The sequence below is a fragment of the Thermobia domestica genome, chromosome 10 (genome assembly GCF_964235325.1).
Source record: "Thermobia domestica chromosome 10, izTheDome1.hap1.1, whole genome shotgun sequence".
Classification (NCBI taxonomy): Eukaryota; Metazoa; Arthropoda; class Insecta; order Zygentoma; family Lepismatidae; genus Thermobia; species Thermobia domestica.
In genome coordinates, this window is record NC_137463.1 from 268817564 (window position 1) to 268836790 (window position 19227).

The window sequence follows — 19227 nt, forward strand, 5'->3', positions numbered from 1 at the left end:
TATTATTATTATTATTATTATTATTATTATTATTATTATTATTATTATTTACTGGAATACTAGCTGAACCTGCGCTCTCTTCACAGCGCACCATTCACATATGAGCATAAATCTCCTTGTCATTCCTCACAACATATGTACATGTCCCTTTACAGACACAAGTGAAAGACTCTTGATAAAAATCGGCAAGGGGTACCATAAAGGGGAGATTTTTTCGATTATTTTTTTCAATATCTTGCATCGTTTGCAAGATTTGAGCCTACTTCCGGTTGGAGTTTCTAATTCCAAACAATAGATGCATCTTAGATTGGAGAAATGGTTATCCTTCGTTTTTCATTATGATTTGGGCATGAAACAAACGCCTGAGAGATATACTAGCCCAGTATGCAAATGTGGTGGTAGGAATATATAACTCGTAGGATATGTTTTTTTTTTTTTAATTTCAACATTGCCAGTGTATCCCTAAAAGTGTAATAAAGAAATAACGGCCATTTTTTTTTTAAGTATTCAATTAGAAGTGAACAATCTACACAAAATTTGCAATCGATCAGTGAAAACGTCATCTTTCTAGAGCCTGTGGTTCCCTAGAACTCACTGTCGGAAGGATTGACCACAAACATAAACTTTTCTTGATCACAAACATATAAACCAAGCATTTCAATATTTTAGAGCCATGACAATTAAAGTAAACACAGGAGAAGATCCTATTAAATAAAGTAAGTACCTGCTATGCAAGTATGTGAATGTAGGTATAGTACTCGAAATGTAAATGCACAAGTTGGAAAGGTGGAAGTACACAGCTTAAATTGCCGAACTAATTCGCAGTACATTCATAACTCGTAATCCGTAAGGTAATTATATATATATATATATATATATATATATATATATATATATATATATATATATATATATATATATATATATATATATATATATATACAGGGGCGGATCCAAGATATGATCAAGGGAGGGGCTAAACCATATTTTGCCGTTTTATCCAGTGTAAAGCAGGATTATTGAAGCCCATTTTATCCAGTTTGTACCTGAGCATCAAGGGGGGGGGGGGCTATAGGGGCTATAGCCCCCTGGATCCGCCACTGTATATATATGTATTTTATTTATTTTTTTATTTTAACAATTTACTTATTACTTTCTTGTCCTTGTATTTCGTTAGTAATTCTCTAGTGAAGAACAGTAAACTATGCATTTTAATAAATAAACTATATTTTCCTTATAATGATAAAAAAAAAAAAAAAAAACTTTTTATTTCAGGCTTTGAAGAGCGTTTTAAGTTACGTGTATCGAAGGGAGCTTCATTAATCTCTCTCAGTTCAAGAGATGAAAATATTTTGTATTTAGAAGAAATCTTGCTTAAGGAAGAGGAGGAACAAATTCCCTGCATTAATGTTAAAGCCATAACCGAAAGCAGTCCAGACTTGAGGTGATTATTTTATGTATTTGTATGAAACCATTGAGTATCTAACTGAAAGTTAAATTCACCCTAACAGAACATTTTTGAGAGAAAAGGTGAAGAATGGTAAATTATAAAGCGAACATGATAAGTAGCAAAAACAGTATTACGCAAGAGAAAAAAGGAAATTAGAAACCTTTTCTTCTTCCATTCTCAGTGATACTTGTTGATTGATGTGAAGTTTCTGATGATTACCCGATCCTTCTATTCCAATCCAAACTGTTTGAGCACTTCTATCAAAATTCTCCAGTTTACTCGATCAAAAGCCTCTTCTAGATCAATAAATAAAATATATACGAGGGTTATTTTTTAAGTAGTCCGTTTTATAATACGAGGGGGAGTCCGAAAATAAGTTTCCCCAGGCGACTGTGGTGGGGATGCAAGCCCAAAAATAGCATGTGATATTCAAGATCAGACGTACCTTTATTTTTCCACGTAAATACCACGTACATTGAGACATTTGTCATATCGGTCTATAAGCTTCAAAAACCTTTCCAGGAAAAATTCAGGGCGCTCTATACGGAAGAAGCGTCGAACAGCGTCTGTGATTTCAGCATTGCTTCGAAAGCGTCTGCCGGCAAGAGTCTTCTTCAAAGTCGGAAACAGATGGAAATGACAGGTTGAAAGATCAGGACTATATGGCGGATGACTAAGGTGCTCCCATCCAAGAGTTGCAATATGGTTTTGCGTTGCCGTCGCTGAGTGTGGTCTGGCATTGTCATCCAACAACAGAACTCATATGTGAGAAGACCAGGCCGCTTGTACCGAATCGCCTCCTTCAGTTTCGACTCCCTCCTTTGATCATGACGTCAAAACACGCCATTTCTCCTTACTTACCAGACTGGGAGACTCGTCTCGTCTCCGCTTTGCGCTGGCACTGCGACGGCACCATCTGCAAGATCGCTGCCGAACGATACCCACTTGTGTCTGGGTGTGTTGTGCTTGCAACCGCTGTTTTGTTTCCCCTATTGTTGATGAGAGGGGGAAACTTATTGTCGGACTCCCCCTCTTAAGAACAAAATAAGTAAACGTTATTCAAAGAAACTTCTATTTTCTTAATTTATATACTTTTTTTTTTTTACACAATTTATTTCTCTAATTAAATACTTACCGCAATGAACAACGTGTCTTCAGATGGGGGAAGAGATGGTAGTCGATAGGTCTTGAATTTTGGTTTATACAGCAAGTACTAAGTTGTCAGTCATTATAGTTAGCGGACCAGAGTGCGATTCGTCATGGACGTTTTCCAAATTTCCTTGAACAATCTGAACTATTTTCACACTTTATTGCCATTCATTATATTGTCACCATACACCTCACATATCTGGGGATGAATATTTGCAGATATCATGTTTTTTGCTGTTAGAAACCGGTTGACTGACCGTATTTAACAGTTGGCGGTCCAATGAATTTTCTTGAAATATGTTAATTTCACACTTCGAAGCTTCAAGACTGACGCCGTGAGTGAAAATTGTGTCTGATTATATGCATGCGAGTGGGGGCGCGGTGGCTCAGTGGTAGAGCGTTCACCTCCGGTGCTTGGGGTCCCTGGTTTAATCCCAGCTCGCACCGTGTGGACTCTGTGGTGGACAAACACCGTGCTCGTGGGTTTTCTCGGGGTTCTCCCGTTTCCTCCCAATTTCTTCATTTTACTCATTTCTCATCACCGTATCCTTTAGCCTAACCGGCATAACCATGTGACGTTAAACTTAAAGATTTCATTTCATTTTTTATATGTATGCGAACCTGCTTGTGCACTTATTCTCAAGGACATGCGAAATTTCAAACGGTATTCACAATTTGACTTGATTTAAAAAATAACCGTCTATTTCCTTGCCTTTTCTGTAAACATTTCACTGATTATTCTTAGTAACCCAGTAGTATCTTCTAAGTTCTTTCCTCATTTTTTCTTCCACACAATATTTCGAGTATAACTTACGTTGAACGCGATATGAGACTAATATTTCTGTAATCCTCACTCATATGTTCAAATGAAGATATACCCTTTTCTAATATAGAGACTTCTTATGTTGATGATGGTAATGCATAACTATTTATCTAAAATTAACTATAGATATTTCAGGTTTTTGTAACGAGTTAATATTTGAGTTATCACTGTCAGATGTTAGTTTTTTTTTTCCTTATATTTTAAACACAAAACAGTATTGCGATTAAACAAATATAACTAATTGACGTAAAATACCAGCAAAAAAATTGCAGTCAGGCGGTTGAAGAATACTGATTTGGATCATAGAAATACTTAGCTCTCAATCTTCCAATGGTTTGTTGACAGAATATGAAGGGAACATTAATAAAGAACAGAGAAGAAAAGATTTCCAATCAATAACACTCTTCCTTATCTTTGCCGAGCTGTTTGAAGCTTCACAACTAAGTATATTTGTGTGTGGCTTTATGTATTTGTGTTCTATATATATATATATATATATATATATATATATATATATATATATATATATATATATATATATATATATTTAAATGAGAAAAGTGTTTCTTCTTTATGTGAAAGTGACATTTTTTATTAAACTAAACTAAAAATATGCAACTTTACGTAATTATTTAGAATTATTTTTTGATTATCCGTTACTTTGTATATTAGACAGACTATTACAAAACCAAAGTTAGTAGAACACTTTCAGAAAAATAATCGAGACAACTTATACGAGAGCACAAAAGATCCAGTGTCTTCGTGTCATAGTTTTAAGAGAGTCATGTTAAATAAGCTTAAAGCTTAAAACGAAGGTTTCGTAGCAAGAAAAATAAATTTTAAAAAGTGAGAAAAAAATAATTTCTATGATCGTGACATTCCTGTAAGTTTTTGTTCCTCAAGTCATTCGTGTAATAATCGTTCATAATTTATCATATGGCAATTGTATTTCGTTCCTGATTTCCAGTTGATCTCTTTCAGATTAGACCGACTGCTGAGAAGAAGAAAATTTCAAGAGGCAGAACAGTTTGCCGGGATGTTTGGTTTGGATGTTGAAAAGGTGTACGTGGAGAAAGCCAAGTATTTCGTGGAAAGGCTTTCTCCGTGGGCATCGGTTAAACCAGAAGAAAAGATTGAATTACTTGATCTTGTGGAAGTGTTAGACAAGATTAACGATATACATTTTGTGGTGTATTGTTGTCAAAATGCTGTCATGCCGTCTTTGGAATTGACTAGAAAATTGTTCTGCTATGCCAGTGAAAGACTGAGTCAAATAAGCATGAAGGTAAAAACCTTTAATAAACAGTCTTGTTTGATTCAGAGTGTTTCAAGTTAAGGCATACACTCTTTAAAACAAAACGTCCCACTAATTAAAGCAGCTATGTATGCAATGAAAATGTTCCACATAGTCAACTTCTGCCGCAATACGTCGTTGGCAGCGACATCGAACAGAGCGGCATACCGATTGTATTTTTTTAGTTCCCCAAAGAAAGAAATATGGGAGGCTTAAATCGAGAGACCGAGGACTTTCTCTTCTTCCTATCCATCCCTCAGGGAATGTGAGTTCCAAAAAATCTTCATATCGAGATGAAAGTTAGTGGCGCGCCACGTCCTTAAGATATGTAGCATCACAAAAAGTGTATACCTATCTGATATAATTAACAATATATTCTATTTTAAAGGACGTATACATTAATTTGAGACACTCTAACGAACAGTATTTTTAAAGGTTGATATAGGATATTTTGCGTAAACAAGTTTTAAAATAGTATCTCTATATCTTTAAGAGAAAAAGGAAATAGGCTTTTTACAGTCTCATTTTATTCAAATCATCGCATGTCTCGACTTAGGCGACGTAGAGCTTCTGTCTTCAATTATGGCTGCATGAGTGTTTCAATAGGAGATTAGGAATTTTACACAACGCCTCCAGAGGATGTACATAATTGATCCTAGTAAGATAGTTGGATTCATAAAAAAAAAATTCTACAGTACTGGAGAAAGTTTTGTTTGCAATTTAGTACATAACTTTTATTTCCTTAAATCATATTTAGGGATGGTCATTCTAGTAATTAAAATCAGTCATTTAAAGTGTCCAAACCTTGAAACGATAAGTAAGCTATCTGGGATTAACGATTGCTGAAATTTTACGAGGACGAGTTTATATATTCATTGTTTGTTTCCGAGGCACTTATTATACATAAGTGGGCAGTCTGGACTACAAACTTTAGAGTATGTCATTTGTGAATTTACCATACAAAACTACATCAGGATAACTATATATATTAAACAATCGATTGTTGAAGGCGGTCTACTTTCTCGCGTGTGTCTACCCTTGGCGCCTGCTCATTGCCGAAAATGTCTTCACCAGCTTCGGCAGAGGCTCTTGTGGCGAGATGAATGGAGGGTGATGACATTCAGCAAGAAGAGAAACGTGTCTGTGTCCAACACAGGCAGCCGTAGACACGTAGATAAGCGGAAATATCCCGAGTGTGTTCGAATTCCTTATAAAGGACCGACACAACTAGCATTCTGATATTGAGGGGGGAGGTGGACATAACGAAATTATATTTCTAGGTTAACATCCTACTTTTATGTCCTTTAGACTGAAAAAATACGGATGATAAATGAAAATGAATGATTATGAATGAGAATGTTGGAAGAAAAGGGATAATCTCCCAGAAACTCTTATTAAGCTACACATCATGTTTTTTTTCTGGTCTTCACTCGCGGAAATATGTCATACATTCGTCGCATCGTCAACCTTACCCGGAAACTCCTTCAAAATAACACATCCTCGTACCACCTTCTACTAGAAATCTGCACGGGCTGGCATTTTTAGCCCAGGCCCGGCTCGTGAATTTATCACGTGAGACCCAACCCGAGTCCGAAATACGTTTTAGCCTCTAGGCCCGAGCTTATGTGATAATCAAATGAGCCCGAATCAGAGAAACTTAATTATTAACGCAAAATTGTATTTTTATTTACAATAATTAGAGATTTAATTTTGCAGTTTAAAAGCTTACATGATTCAGGAAAATAACGAAATAAAAAGTTATCGTTTACACTTACTAACTATATGAATTCTCTAAAGAAAATGGTCATTTATATAAATTCCGTTTCCCTTAGCTTCGGTGCATAATCGTGGGACATTCAACTAAATATTTCATTTCATTTCATTTATATAAATTCTCATGAAATGAAAACATGAATACTCCAAATATTTAAAACAAAATGTCAATATGTGAAAATTCTTATGCAAATAGATGTGTACTGAACTCACTCAGTTAGTCTTCAGAGCAGTCATTGTCGATTGCTGTGGAGAAAAAGAATGGAATCTACACTCTGACTCCTCAAACTTTCACTCACAAACAAACTAAGCATGTTCATTTCTGTTACTTTTAGTTTTTTTCTCCACACAGTTAGCTTACTCTCAATTGCACAATGGTAATCAGATTGTTATTGTGGGCGTTTAAAATTATAAATTTAGATGTGTTTCAAAAGTTCTGCAGGAAGAACGATCCGGTGAATATCGTTGTACAGTATGTTTACAAAGTTAGGCGCGGAAAGGTCCGAGAAATATGGTTATATATTTAAAAATTTTCAGCCTGAGCCCGAAGTAATCTATTCATTGTGGACCCGAGCTCGTTCAGACCTCTACCTCCTACTTTACCTCCTAGGTCTGCGGACTCACTGGTAATCCTGGGGACGCGGTGGCTCAGTGGTAGAGCGTTCACCTCCGGTGCTTGGGGTCCCTGGTTCGATCCCAGCTCGCGCCGTGTGGACTTTGTGGTGGACAAACACCGTGTGCGTGGGTTTTCTCGGGGTTCTCCCGTTTCCTCCCACTTTCTTCATTCCACCATTTCACTCATTTTTCGTTATCACCGTATCCTTTAGCCTAACCGGCATAACCGTGGGACGTTAAACTTAAAGATTTCCTTTCACTGGTAATCCTAAGGGACGACCTACCAGCTCCTCTAAAGTTAGCCGAATTACATAATAGGTATTGCAAAGATAGACTGTGAATCGTTGTGTTGTCCGACGATGTTCAAACTAGTGGCAGTATACCTTGTACTAATTATATTCAGGACATGCTATTACTACTTTTCATAAAGAATTGTCACCAGTAGCTCAAGACTCAGTAATTATGCTAACCAAACTTTAGAACAGAATGAAAATCAGGTGACTTCGAATTTAGAAGGTTTAATACTTTTAAAAACTATTAAACTTACTACTTACTGCATCCTATTGTAATTTGTCTGTGACAGATTAATGTAATTCAGCTAAGTATAAGTGACACATTTAATAATTAAGTTAACTTACCTCTTATTGCGTCCTATAATTTTCCTATACTGTTTCTCCGGAGCTACTTGCCATCTTCAAAAGCTTTAATTTCTTTTTGGATGATGACAGGCAGAGTTACTTTATTAACGTGAGTTAATTTATGTCATTAAACAAGTATGTATTTTATAACTTATTATATTAAAGTGAAAAATGGTACGAATATGCATAATTACAATTTCTGCATTTTCCACACTAAAACAAGAGTATGCGTATAGAAGTAGTAGGGGTCCCGTTATGGCTCGCTGAGTCAGCAAAAATTTTTGTGACGTCATAGGTCAAAGGTCAATGACCTTGGCCCGGGGTCAATGACCTAGGAGTACATAGGACCACCCCCTCTAAATTTTGGCAGGGGTACCTAGGACCACCCCCCTTAAATTTTGAAAATTGCCAAATCTAAAAATTTGGTATGGTAGCCTAGGACCATAGTATGTACCTCTATCAGTATTGGGTGTCTATGTCGTTCCCCTTTATGAGTAAAAAATTGCCAAAAATTCAAATTTCGGGGGTTTTTGACCTAATTTATCCCCTTTGATGAGGTGTTATTACCCTATATAGTTATATGGGCGTATACAGGGGTCCATTCCCTTTCATAAGACATGGGTATATTAATGCACCCCTTGAAAAATTTGGGAGGGGTACCTTGGCCCACCACCTAAATTTTGGGAATTGACCAATTTAAACATTGGGTATTATAGTACAGGACCCTAATATGTATTATGATAAATTTGGGTGGTCCACCTCGTTCCCTTCTAGGGGTACACAATTGCCAAAATATAAACGTAAGTAATACGTTGTACCACGTGTTTGGTTTCGACCTAAGTTATCCCTTTGATGAGATGTTATTACCCTATATGGTTATATGGGCGTATACAGGGGTCCATTACCTTTCATAAGACATGGGTATATTAATGCACCCCTTTAAAAATTTGGGAGGGGTACCTTGGCCCACCCCTTCATTTTTAGAAATTGCCCAATTTAAACATTTGGTATAATAGTATAGAACCCTAGTATGTATCACTATAAATTTGGGTGGTCCACCTTGTTCCCTTTCATGGGTACAAAATTACCAAATTTTAGTACAACCACGTGTTTGGTCTTTTCACCTAATTTATCGCGTTTGATGAGGTGTTATTATCCTATATGGTTATATGGGCGTATACAGGGGTTCATTACCTTTCATAAAACATGTGTATATTGGTGCACCCCTTGAAAAATTTGGGAGGGGTACCTTGGCCCACCCCTTAAATTTTGGAAATTGCCCAATTTAAACATTTGGTATAATAGTATAGAACCCTATTATGTATCACTATAAATTTGGGTGGTCCACCTCGTTCCCTTTCATGGGTACACAATTGCCAAATTTTAGTACAACCACGTGTTTGGTCTTTTGACCTAATTTATCACCTTTGATGAGGTGTTATTATCGTATATCGTTATATGGGCGTATACAGGGGTTCATTACCTTTCATAAGACATGGATATATTAATGCACCCCTTGAAAAATTTGGGAGGGGTACCTTGGACCACCCTTTAATTTTGGAAATTGCCCAATTTAAACATTTGGTATAATAGTATAGGACCCTAATATATATTACTATAACCTCGTTCCCTTTTAGGGGTACAAAATTGCCAAAATATAAACGTAAGCAATACGTTGTACCACGTGTTTCGTTTTTTACCTAATTTATTCCATTGGATGAGGTCCTATTACCTTATATGTTATATGGTCACGTATGGGGATTCATTTCCTATCATAAGACATAGGTACATTTGTGCACCCGGGAGGGGTACTTTGACCCACCCCTTTAATTTTGGAAATTGTGCCTTTTATATGTTTGGTATTATAGTATAGGACCCTAATATAAATTACTATAAATTTTGGTGGTTCACCTCGTTTCCTTTCATGGGTACGAAATTGCCAAATTTTAGTACAACCACGTGTTTGGTTTTGGCTCAATTTATCCCCTTGGATGAGGTCCTATTACCTTATATGGTTATATGGTCATGTATATATTGGTCCATTTCCTATTATAAGACATGGGTACATTGATGCACCCTTTAAATTTTTGGAAGGGGTACCATGGCCAACCCCCGTAAATTTTGGAAATTTTCCAATTTGAGCATTCGGTATCATAGTACATGCCTCAACATGTATCATGATAAATTTGGGTGGTCCATCTTGTCCCCTTTCATGGGTAAAAATTGCTAAAATATAAACATAAGCAATATGTTGTACCATGTGTTTGGTTTTTGGCCCAATTTCTCCCCTTTGATGAGGTTCTATTACCTTATATGGTTATATGGTCATGTATATGGGTTCATTTCCTATCATAAGACATGGGTACATTGACGCACCCTTTAAAAATTTGGGAGGGGTATCTTGGCTCATCCACTCGGTTTTAGAAATTGTTTAATATAAGCATTTGGTATCATAGTACAGGACTTCAATATGTACCACTATAAATTTGGATGGTCCACATCGTTCCCTTTCATGGGTAAAGAACTACCAAAATTCAAATTTCGGAAGTTATTGACCCCTATTTAGCACGTTATATGGTTTATTACCTTTATATATGTATGTTCCCTTTTAAATTTGGGAATTATCAAATAACAAAATTCGGTAAACGTTTCTAGGACTCATTGGTATTCCTCTTATGACCAAATATTCAAAATTTAAAGGTTATTGACCGGCTTTATTATTGAATAAGTACAGGATTTATTACTTTTTCATAAGACACAGGTGTATTTGTGTACCAATCTTAAATTTTGGGAGGGGTACATTTCTTATTGTTATATCAATAATTGGTAATTGTTCTTAAAATTGGATAGTATCTCATTCATTGGGTAAATCATTGTCAAATATGAGTATGATCACGTGATCAGTTATTAACCTATGATGGGATTAGGAGTCCAGAACATTGGTACATTGAAACTTTGTAGGATAATTTGAGAATGCGTCATTGGTTTTGATTATTCCCGCCAAATATAAACGTAAGCAAGACGTTGTACCACGTGATTGTCCTTGATGAGGTAGTGTACAGGGATTCATTTCCTTTGTTGTGGTACTTCTTAAGTTTGAGTACACACACTTTTATAAAACAGTTGGTTCTACTCAGGTAAACAATTGACGGACATTATTGACCTTATTGAACATATAATGATATGATTAATTCTAAGACTTAGGTATATCAAGAGAAGTATTCTTTAAATTTGGGAATGGTGATAAACAGAATTTTAACATAAGGCGCGAAATTTGAAACAATACATTGAACTTTAGTCACAGCTCATAGTCTAAGATCATTGGTGGTGATTGATTTGAAATCTGATAGCTAACCTTATTGAATCTTATGACTCATAGACGAAAGGCAATACATGCTACAACAGTTTGAAATTTAATCATAAGGTGATGTAATCTGACACTAGCAAAGTTATTGTTAATGCAATTTGATTGGCTGATCACTATCTTTCCTGCAATCTGATTGGTTGATCACTATCTTTCGTGCAATCTGATTGGTTGATGATTTTCAAATCTTTGCTGCATTCAGTTTTAAGTTTAGTTTAACATTTAAAAATCTTGGTTTCGTTCAACATTTTGCACTCACTGATAAATATGATCAAAACCGTTTATTTGTTAATCGAATAGTTAAAAACCGGATAAAGTTTGACGGTTAACCGTGAAACGTAAAATTTTTTGAAACTTTTTGTTTGAAAATTCTTGCTTTCAAATTTTTCTTTAAATTTTTTGTTTCAGAATTTTATTTGAAATTTTTTCTGACAACTTTTGTTTCAAAATTTTTTGTTTAAAAATTTTTCGTTTGAAATTTTAAAAAAAATTTTCGTTTCAAAATTTTGTTTAAAATTTTTGTTTGAAATTTTTTCGTTTCCAAATTTTTTGTTTGAAATTTTTTTCGTTTCAAAATTTTGTTTGAATTTTTTTCGTTTGAAATTTTTTTGTTTGAATTTTTTTCGTTTCCAAGTTTTATCGTTTCAAAAATTTTTTTCAAACTTTTGTTTCAAAGATTTTTGTTCGAAATTTTTGTTTGAAATTTTTGTTTTAAATTTTTGTTTGACATTTTTTCAGTTTGTGCACTCATTAGTAAAGAACCGGAACTGTTTAGAGCAAAAATCTTTGACAACATTGTGGTGCAATAGTACACGTCAGAATATGGGGCTGTACTTGAAATGGAAAAACACAAATCATTGAAAATGGATCATTTTATTACACTCCACATACATCCATACCAGATAGTGGTTCTGGATATTGTCGATACAATGTATTTTGAACTTCTTGCACTAGTTTGTCTTTAGCATATAATTTTAATTCCAATTCAAGTCTTTTAAGGTCTATTGCAATATCAATTGGTGGAAACTCAATGTCCATTTGATCACAAATAAACTGTTTATCAATACAGGTATGCACCCACGAACGATGTTGACAACCATCACAGCATCTAGATACATGTTGTACAATATGCATGACACATTTTTCAAAATAGTACTTTTTCAGGAATATACTTGTTTTGTTGCACACTTCCACTGCATGTTTCACACACTGAAATACGTTGATAAATTTGTTCCATTCTGTTTCCGTTAGATACACCATGTTGCGAGGGACATGGAATGTACTCTTTTTACGTAACAGCACCATCTTTTCTTCGAGGACTGTACGCAGCACCACTTCATGATTTGAGCCTAATGATTTGACTATGGTCACATTTAGCTCATCATGAAAATAAGTCATTTATTTGATCGATTCGTGCCATTCTTCACAGGTCAGTTGTACACCAAATTGTTCTGCTTTGCCCAATCGAATCACTGGTTCAAATGTTCTAGCACTGATACCAATTATCACATGTTTTGTTTGAAATATATTTATTGAATAATAGCTTGCGAAGATGAACTCTTTATCATTAGAAGTACACATCTTTCCTCCTGAAAAGCACTTGCTCAAATGATTTCGTGGGATGACAGTGTATTGGTTGATTTATAGAACTACGGCTGACGTCATTGGAAAGGAATGTGCTGACATTTGAATTCATGGTTTCATCACAGTTACTGACGTGATCCTGACAAACGAAATTCATACAACTATGTTTGACGTGCTGACGTTTGAATTCATGATTTCATCACAATTGTTGACGAATCCGGCTGTGTACTAAATTCAAATTGATGACTTCGACCCAAGAATCCTTTGTAACATAAAGATACAGATCCAGTATTTAAGAAACGCAGCAGTTCTTCTTGTTTTGATGCTTCCATGCGTAAATATCTTGCTTGTAACATTATATACTTATCATTTTCAAGCTTCACTACGATTCTTAATCCAAACTTTGTAGGGATCATTTGACTAGCTAAGATTCTATAAGGTACATTCTGTTGTAAATCAGTAATCTTGCTAAATGATTTCATCACATCACGTGTGTTTAGAAACTGCAGACAAGTAGCCATGATGATGTTATCATGAATACTAACTCGAACGATACTTATATATGATGCAAAACTGATGACGTTGCATTATCATGTTCTGACGTGTACTATTGCACCACAATGTTGCCAGAGGTTTTAGTTCTAAACAGATCCGGTTCTTTACTAATGAGTGCACAAACTGAAAAAATGTCAAACCAAAATTTGAAACAAAAATTTCAAACAAAAATTTCGAACAAAAATCTTTGAAACAAAAGTTTGAAAAAAATTTTTGAAACGATAAAACTTGGAAACGAAAAAAATTCAAACAAAAAAATTTCAAACGAAAAAAATTCAAACAAAATTTTGAAACGAAAAAAATTTCAAACAAAAAATTTGGAAACGAAAAAATTTCAAACAAAAAATTTTAAACAAAATTTTGAAACGAAAAATTTTTTTAAAATTTCAAACGAAAAATTTTTAAACAAAAAATTTTGAAACAAAAGTTGTCAGAAAAAATTTCAAATAAAATTCTGAAACAAAAAATTCAAAGAAAAATTTGAAAGCAAGAATTTTCAAACAAAAAGTTTCAAAAAATTTTACGTTTCACGGTTAACCGTCAAACTTTATCCGGTTTTTAACTATTCGATTAACAAATAAATGGTTTTAATCATATTTATCAGTGAGTGCAAAATGTTGAACGAAACCAAGATTTTTAAATGTTAAACTAAACTTAAAACTGAATGCAGCAAAGATTTGAAAATCATCAACCAATCAGATTGCACGAAAGATAGTGATCAACCAATCAGATTGCAGGAAAGATAGTGATCAGCCAATCAAATTGCATTAACAATAACTTTGCTAGTGTCAGATTACATCACCTTATGATTAAATTTCAAACTGTTGTAGCATGTATTGCCTTTCGTCTATGAGTCATAAGATTCAATAAGGTTAGCTATCAGATTTCAAATCAATCACCACCAATGATCTTAGACTATGAGCTGTGACTAAAGTTCAATGTATTGTTTCAAATTTCGCGCCTTATGTTAAAATTCTGTTTATCACCATTCCCAAATTTAAAGAATACTTCTCTTGATATACCTAAGTCTTAGAATTAATCATATCATTATATGTTCAATAAGGTCAATAATGTCCGTCAATTGTTTACCTGAGTAGAACCAACTGTTTTATAAAAGTGTGTGTACTCAAACTTAAGAAGTACCACAACAAAGGAAATGAATCCCTGTACACTACCTCATCAAGGACAATCACGTGGTACAACGTCTTGCTTACGTTTATATTTGGCGGGAATAATCAAAACCAATGACGCATTCTCAAATTATCCTACAAAGTTTCAATGTACCAATGTTCTGGACTCCTAATCCCATCATAGGTTAATAACTGATCACGTGATCATACTCATATTTGACAATGATTTACCCAATGAATGAGATACTATCCAATTTTAAGAACAATTACCAATTATTGATATAACAATAAGAAATGTACCCCTCCCAAAATTTAAGATTGGTACACAAATACACCTGTGTCTTATGAAAAAGTAATAAATCCTGTACTTATTCAATAATAAAGCCGGTCAATAACCTTTAAATTTTGAATATTTGGTCATAAGAGGAATACCAATGAGTCCTAGAAACGTTTACCGAATTTTGTTATTTGATAATTCCCAAATTTAAAAGGGAACATACATATATAAAGGTAATAAACCATATAACGTGCTAAATAGGGGTCAATAACTTCCGAAATTTGAATTTTGGTAGTTCTTTACCCATGAAAGGGAACGATGTGGACCATCCAAATTTATAGTGGTACATATTGAAGTCCTGTACTATGATACCAAATGCTTATATTAAACAATTTCTAAAACCGAGTGGATGAGCCAAGATACCCCTCCCAAATTTTTAAAGGGTGCGTCAATGTACCCATGTCTTATGATAGGAAATGAACCCATATACATGACCATATAACCATATAAGGTAATAGAACCTCATCAAAGGGGAGAAATTGGGCCAAAAACCAAACACATGGTACAACATATTGCTTATGTTTATATTTTAGCAATTTTTACCCATGAAAGGGGACAAGATGGACCACCCAAATTTATCATGATACATGTTGAGGCATGTACTATGATACCGAATGCTCAAATTGGAAAATTTCCAAAATTTACGGGGGTTGGCCATGGTACCCCTTCCAAAAATTTAAAGGGTGCATCAATGTACCCATGTCTTATAATAGGAAATGGACCAATATATACATGACCATATAACCATATAAGGTAATAGGACCTCATCCAAGGGGATAAATTGAGCCAAAACCAAACACGTGGTTGTACTAAAATTTGGCAATTTCGTACCCATGAAAGGAAACGAGGTGAACCACCAAAATTTATAGTAATTTATATTAGGGTCCTATACTATAATACCAAACATATAAAAGGCACAATTTCCAAAATTAAAGGGGTGGGTCAAAGTACCCCTCCCGGGTGCACAAATGTACCTATGTCTTATGATAGGAAATGAATCCCCATACGTGACCATATAACATATAAGGTAATAGGACCTCATCCAATGGAATAAATTAGGTAAAAAACGAAACACGTGGTACAACGTATTGCTTACGTTTATATTTTGGCAATTTTGTACCCCTAAAAGGGAACGAGGTTATAGTAATATATATTAGGGTCCTATACTATTATACCAAATGTTTAAATTGGGCAATTTCCAAAATTAAAGGGTGGTCCAAGGTACCCCTCCCAAATTTTTCAAGGGGTGCATTAATATATCCATGTCTTATGAAAGGTAATGAACCCCTGTATACGCCCATATAACGATATACGATAATAACACCTCATCAAAGGTGATAAATTAGGTCAAAAGACCAAACACGTGGTTGTACTAAAATTTGGCAATTGTGTACCCATGAAAGGGAACGAGGTGGACCACCCAAATTTATAGTGATACATAATAGGGTTCTATACTATTATACCAAATGTTTAAATTGGGCAATTTCCAAAATTTAAGGGGTGGGCCAAGGTACCCCTCCCAAATTTTTCAAGGGGTGCACCAATATACACATGTTTTATGAAAGGTAATGAACCCCTGTATACGCCCATATAACCATATAGGATAATAACACCTCATCAAACGCGATAAATTAGGTGAAAAGACCAAACACGTGGTTGTACTAAAATTTGGTAATTTTGTACCCATGAAAGGGAACAAGGTGGACCACCCAAATTTATAGTGATACATACTAGGGTTCTATACTATTATACCAAATGTTTAAATTGGGCAATTTCTAAAAATGAAGGGGTGGGCCAAGGTACCCCTCCCAAAAATTTAAAGGGTGCATCAATGTACCCATGTCTTATAATAGGAAATGGACCAATATATACATGACCATATAACCATATAAGGTAATAGGACCTCATCCAAGGGGATAAATTGAGCCAAAACCAAACACGTGGTTGTACTAAAATTTGGCAATTTCGTACCCATGAAAGGAAACGAGGTGAACCACCAAAATTTATAGTAATTTATATTAGGGTCCTATACTATAATACCAAACATATAAAAGGCACAATTTCCAAAATTAAAGGGGTGGGTCAAAGTACCCCTCCCGGGTGCACAAATGTACCTATGTCTTATGATAGGAAATGAATCCCCATACGTGACCATATAACATATAAGGTAATAGGACCTCATCCAATGGAATAAATTAGGTAAAAAACGAAACACGTGGTACAACGTATTGCTTACGTTTATATTTTGGCAATTTTGTACCCCTAAAAGGGAACGAGGTTATAGTAATATATATTAGGGTCCTATACTATTATACCAAATGTTTAAATTGGGCAATTTCCAAAATTAAAGGGTGGTCCAAGGTACCCCTCCCAAATTTTTCAAGGGGTGCATTAATATATCCATGTCTTATGAAAGGTAATGAACCCCTGTATACGCCCATATAACGATATACGATAATAACACCTCATCAAAGGTGATAAATTAGGTCAAAAGACCAAACACGTGGTTGTACTAAAATTTGGCAATTGTGTACCCATGAAAGGGAACGAGGTGGACCACCCAAATTTATAGTGATACATAATAGGGTTCTATACTATTATACCAAATGTTTAAATTGGGCAATTTCCAAAATTTAAGGGGTGGGCCAAGGTACCCCTCCCAAATTTTTCAAGGGGTGCACCAATATACACATGTTTTATGAAAGGTAATGAACCCCTGTATACGCCCATATAACCATATAGGATAATAACACCTCATCAAACGCGATAAATTAGGTGAAAAGACCAAACACGTGGTTGTACTAAAATTTGGTAATTTTGTACCCATGAAAGGGAACAAGGTGGACCACCCAAATTTATAGTGATACATACTAGGGTTCTATACTATTATACCAAATGTTTAAATTGGGCAATTTCTAAAAATGAAGGGGTGGGCCAAGGTACCCCTCCCAAATTTTTAAAGGGGTGCATTAATATACCCATGTCTTATGAAAGGTAATGGACCCCTGTATACGCCCATATAACCATATAGGGTAATAACATCTCATCAAAGGGATAACTTAGGTCGAAACCAAACACGTGGTACAACGTATTACTTACGTTTATATTTTGGCAATTGTGTACCCCTAGAAGGGAACGAGGTGGACCACCCAAATTTATCATAATACATATTAGGGTCCTGTACTATAATTCCCAATGTTTAAATTGGTCAATTCCCAAAATTTAGGTGGTGGGCCAAGGTACCCCTCCCAAATTTTTCAAGGGGTGCATTAATATACCCATGTCTTATGAAAGGGAATGGACCCCTGTATACGCCCATATAACTATATAGGGTAATAACACCTCATCAAAGGGGATAAATTAGGTCAAAAACCCCCGAAATTTGAATTTTTGGCAATTTTTTACTCATAAAGGGGAACGACATAGACACCCAATACTGATAGAGGTACATACTATGGTCCTAGGCTACCATACCAAATTTTTAGATTTGGCAATTTTCAAAATTTAAGGGGGGTGGTCCTAGGTACCCCTGCCAAAATTTAGAGGGGGTGGTCCTATGTACTCCTAGGTCATTGACCCCGGGCCAAGGTCATTGACCTTTGACCTATGACGTCACAAAAATTTTTGCTGACTCAGCGAGCCATAACGGGACCCCTACTACTATAGATCTATTTTACAATCTTGCCAACGTCATTCGCACTTGGAGATAACCATGAACAGTGTATGAGGTTCGCTGATACCTTGCGTTCGTACATAATTATCACACGACATATCAACTCCAGCCATCATTTGTTTTCTAACCTCTGGTGCGTGGAGCCCCTGGTTCGATCCCAGCTTGCGCCAAGTGGACTTTGTAATGTTCAAATACCGTGTACATGGGTTTTCTCGAGGTTCTCTCACTTTCTTCGTTCCACCACCTCATTCATTACCAATCATCACCGTCTCCCTTAGCCACAGTGCAGAAGGTGGAATGTTAAACAAAATAACATTTCATTTCATTTTGTTCTTTCTAATATACAACAGAATACTTCTTTCTTTGATGTTTACATTTTTTTTCTTTCTTCAAAGTCCAGAGTGTATTTAAATAATGCATCTTGCTATTGTCGCAGCTCCAGTACGCGAGCGGAACGTACTTTATAATTTCGACTTCAGGATTAACAGTATGCGAGCGGTCACACGTGAATAAACAACAAACATATTAAGTCTCAATCTTTAGCTGCAGACAGATCCAGGGGTAGCAAGTAGTTCAAAAATAATCGAGACGAATTATCTTGCCCAGTTTATTGTTAAATTAAGTTCAAAAAGAAAAAGTAAAGTTAAAGTTGAAGTCCGTCGGTGAATTTAGATGTACAAACGGCGAAAAGAGATTTACCGACGGACCCCCGAAGTTTATAGTATGACGTGCGTCTACGAAGTTACCTCAGTTTTTGGAGACACATTACATTTATAGTAAATGCTAAAAACGTGACGAAACAGACATATATGCAATATAAACAATTGGTAACTTCTCAATTA

General features: G+C 35.2%; 1 protein-coding gene across 1 annotated transcript in view; it reads left to right on the forward strand.

Moving 5' to 3' along the window:
* rod (kinetochore component rough deal) overlaps positions 1 to 19227 on the forward strand; it is a 224765-nt gene that overhangs the window by 36756 nt on the left and 168782 nt on the right. The window contains exons 8-9 of the mRNA XM_081729572.1: positions 1276 to 1444; positions 4404 to 4707. Coding sequence (XP_081585698.1) covers positions 1276 to 1444; positions 4404 to 4707 — 473 coding nt within the window. The remainder of the gene's footprint in view (positions 1 to 1275; positions 1445 to 4403; positions 4708 to 19227) is intronic.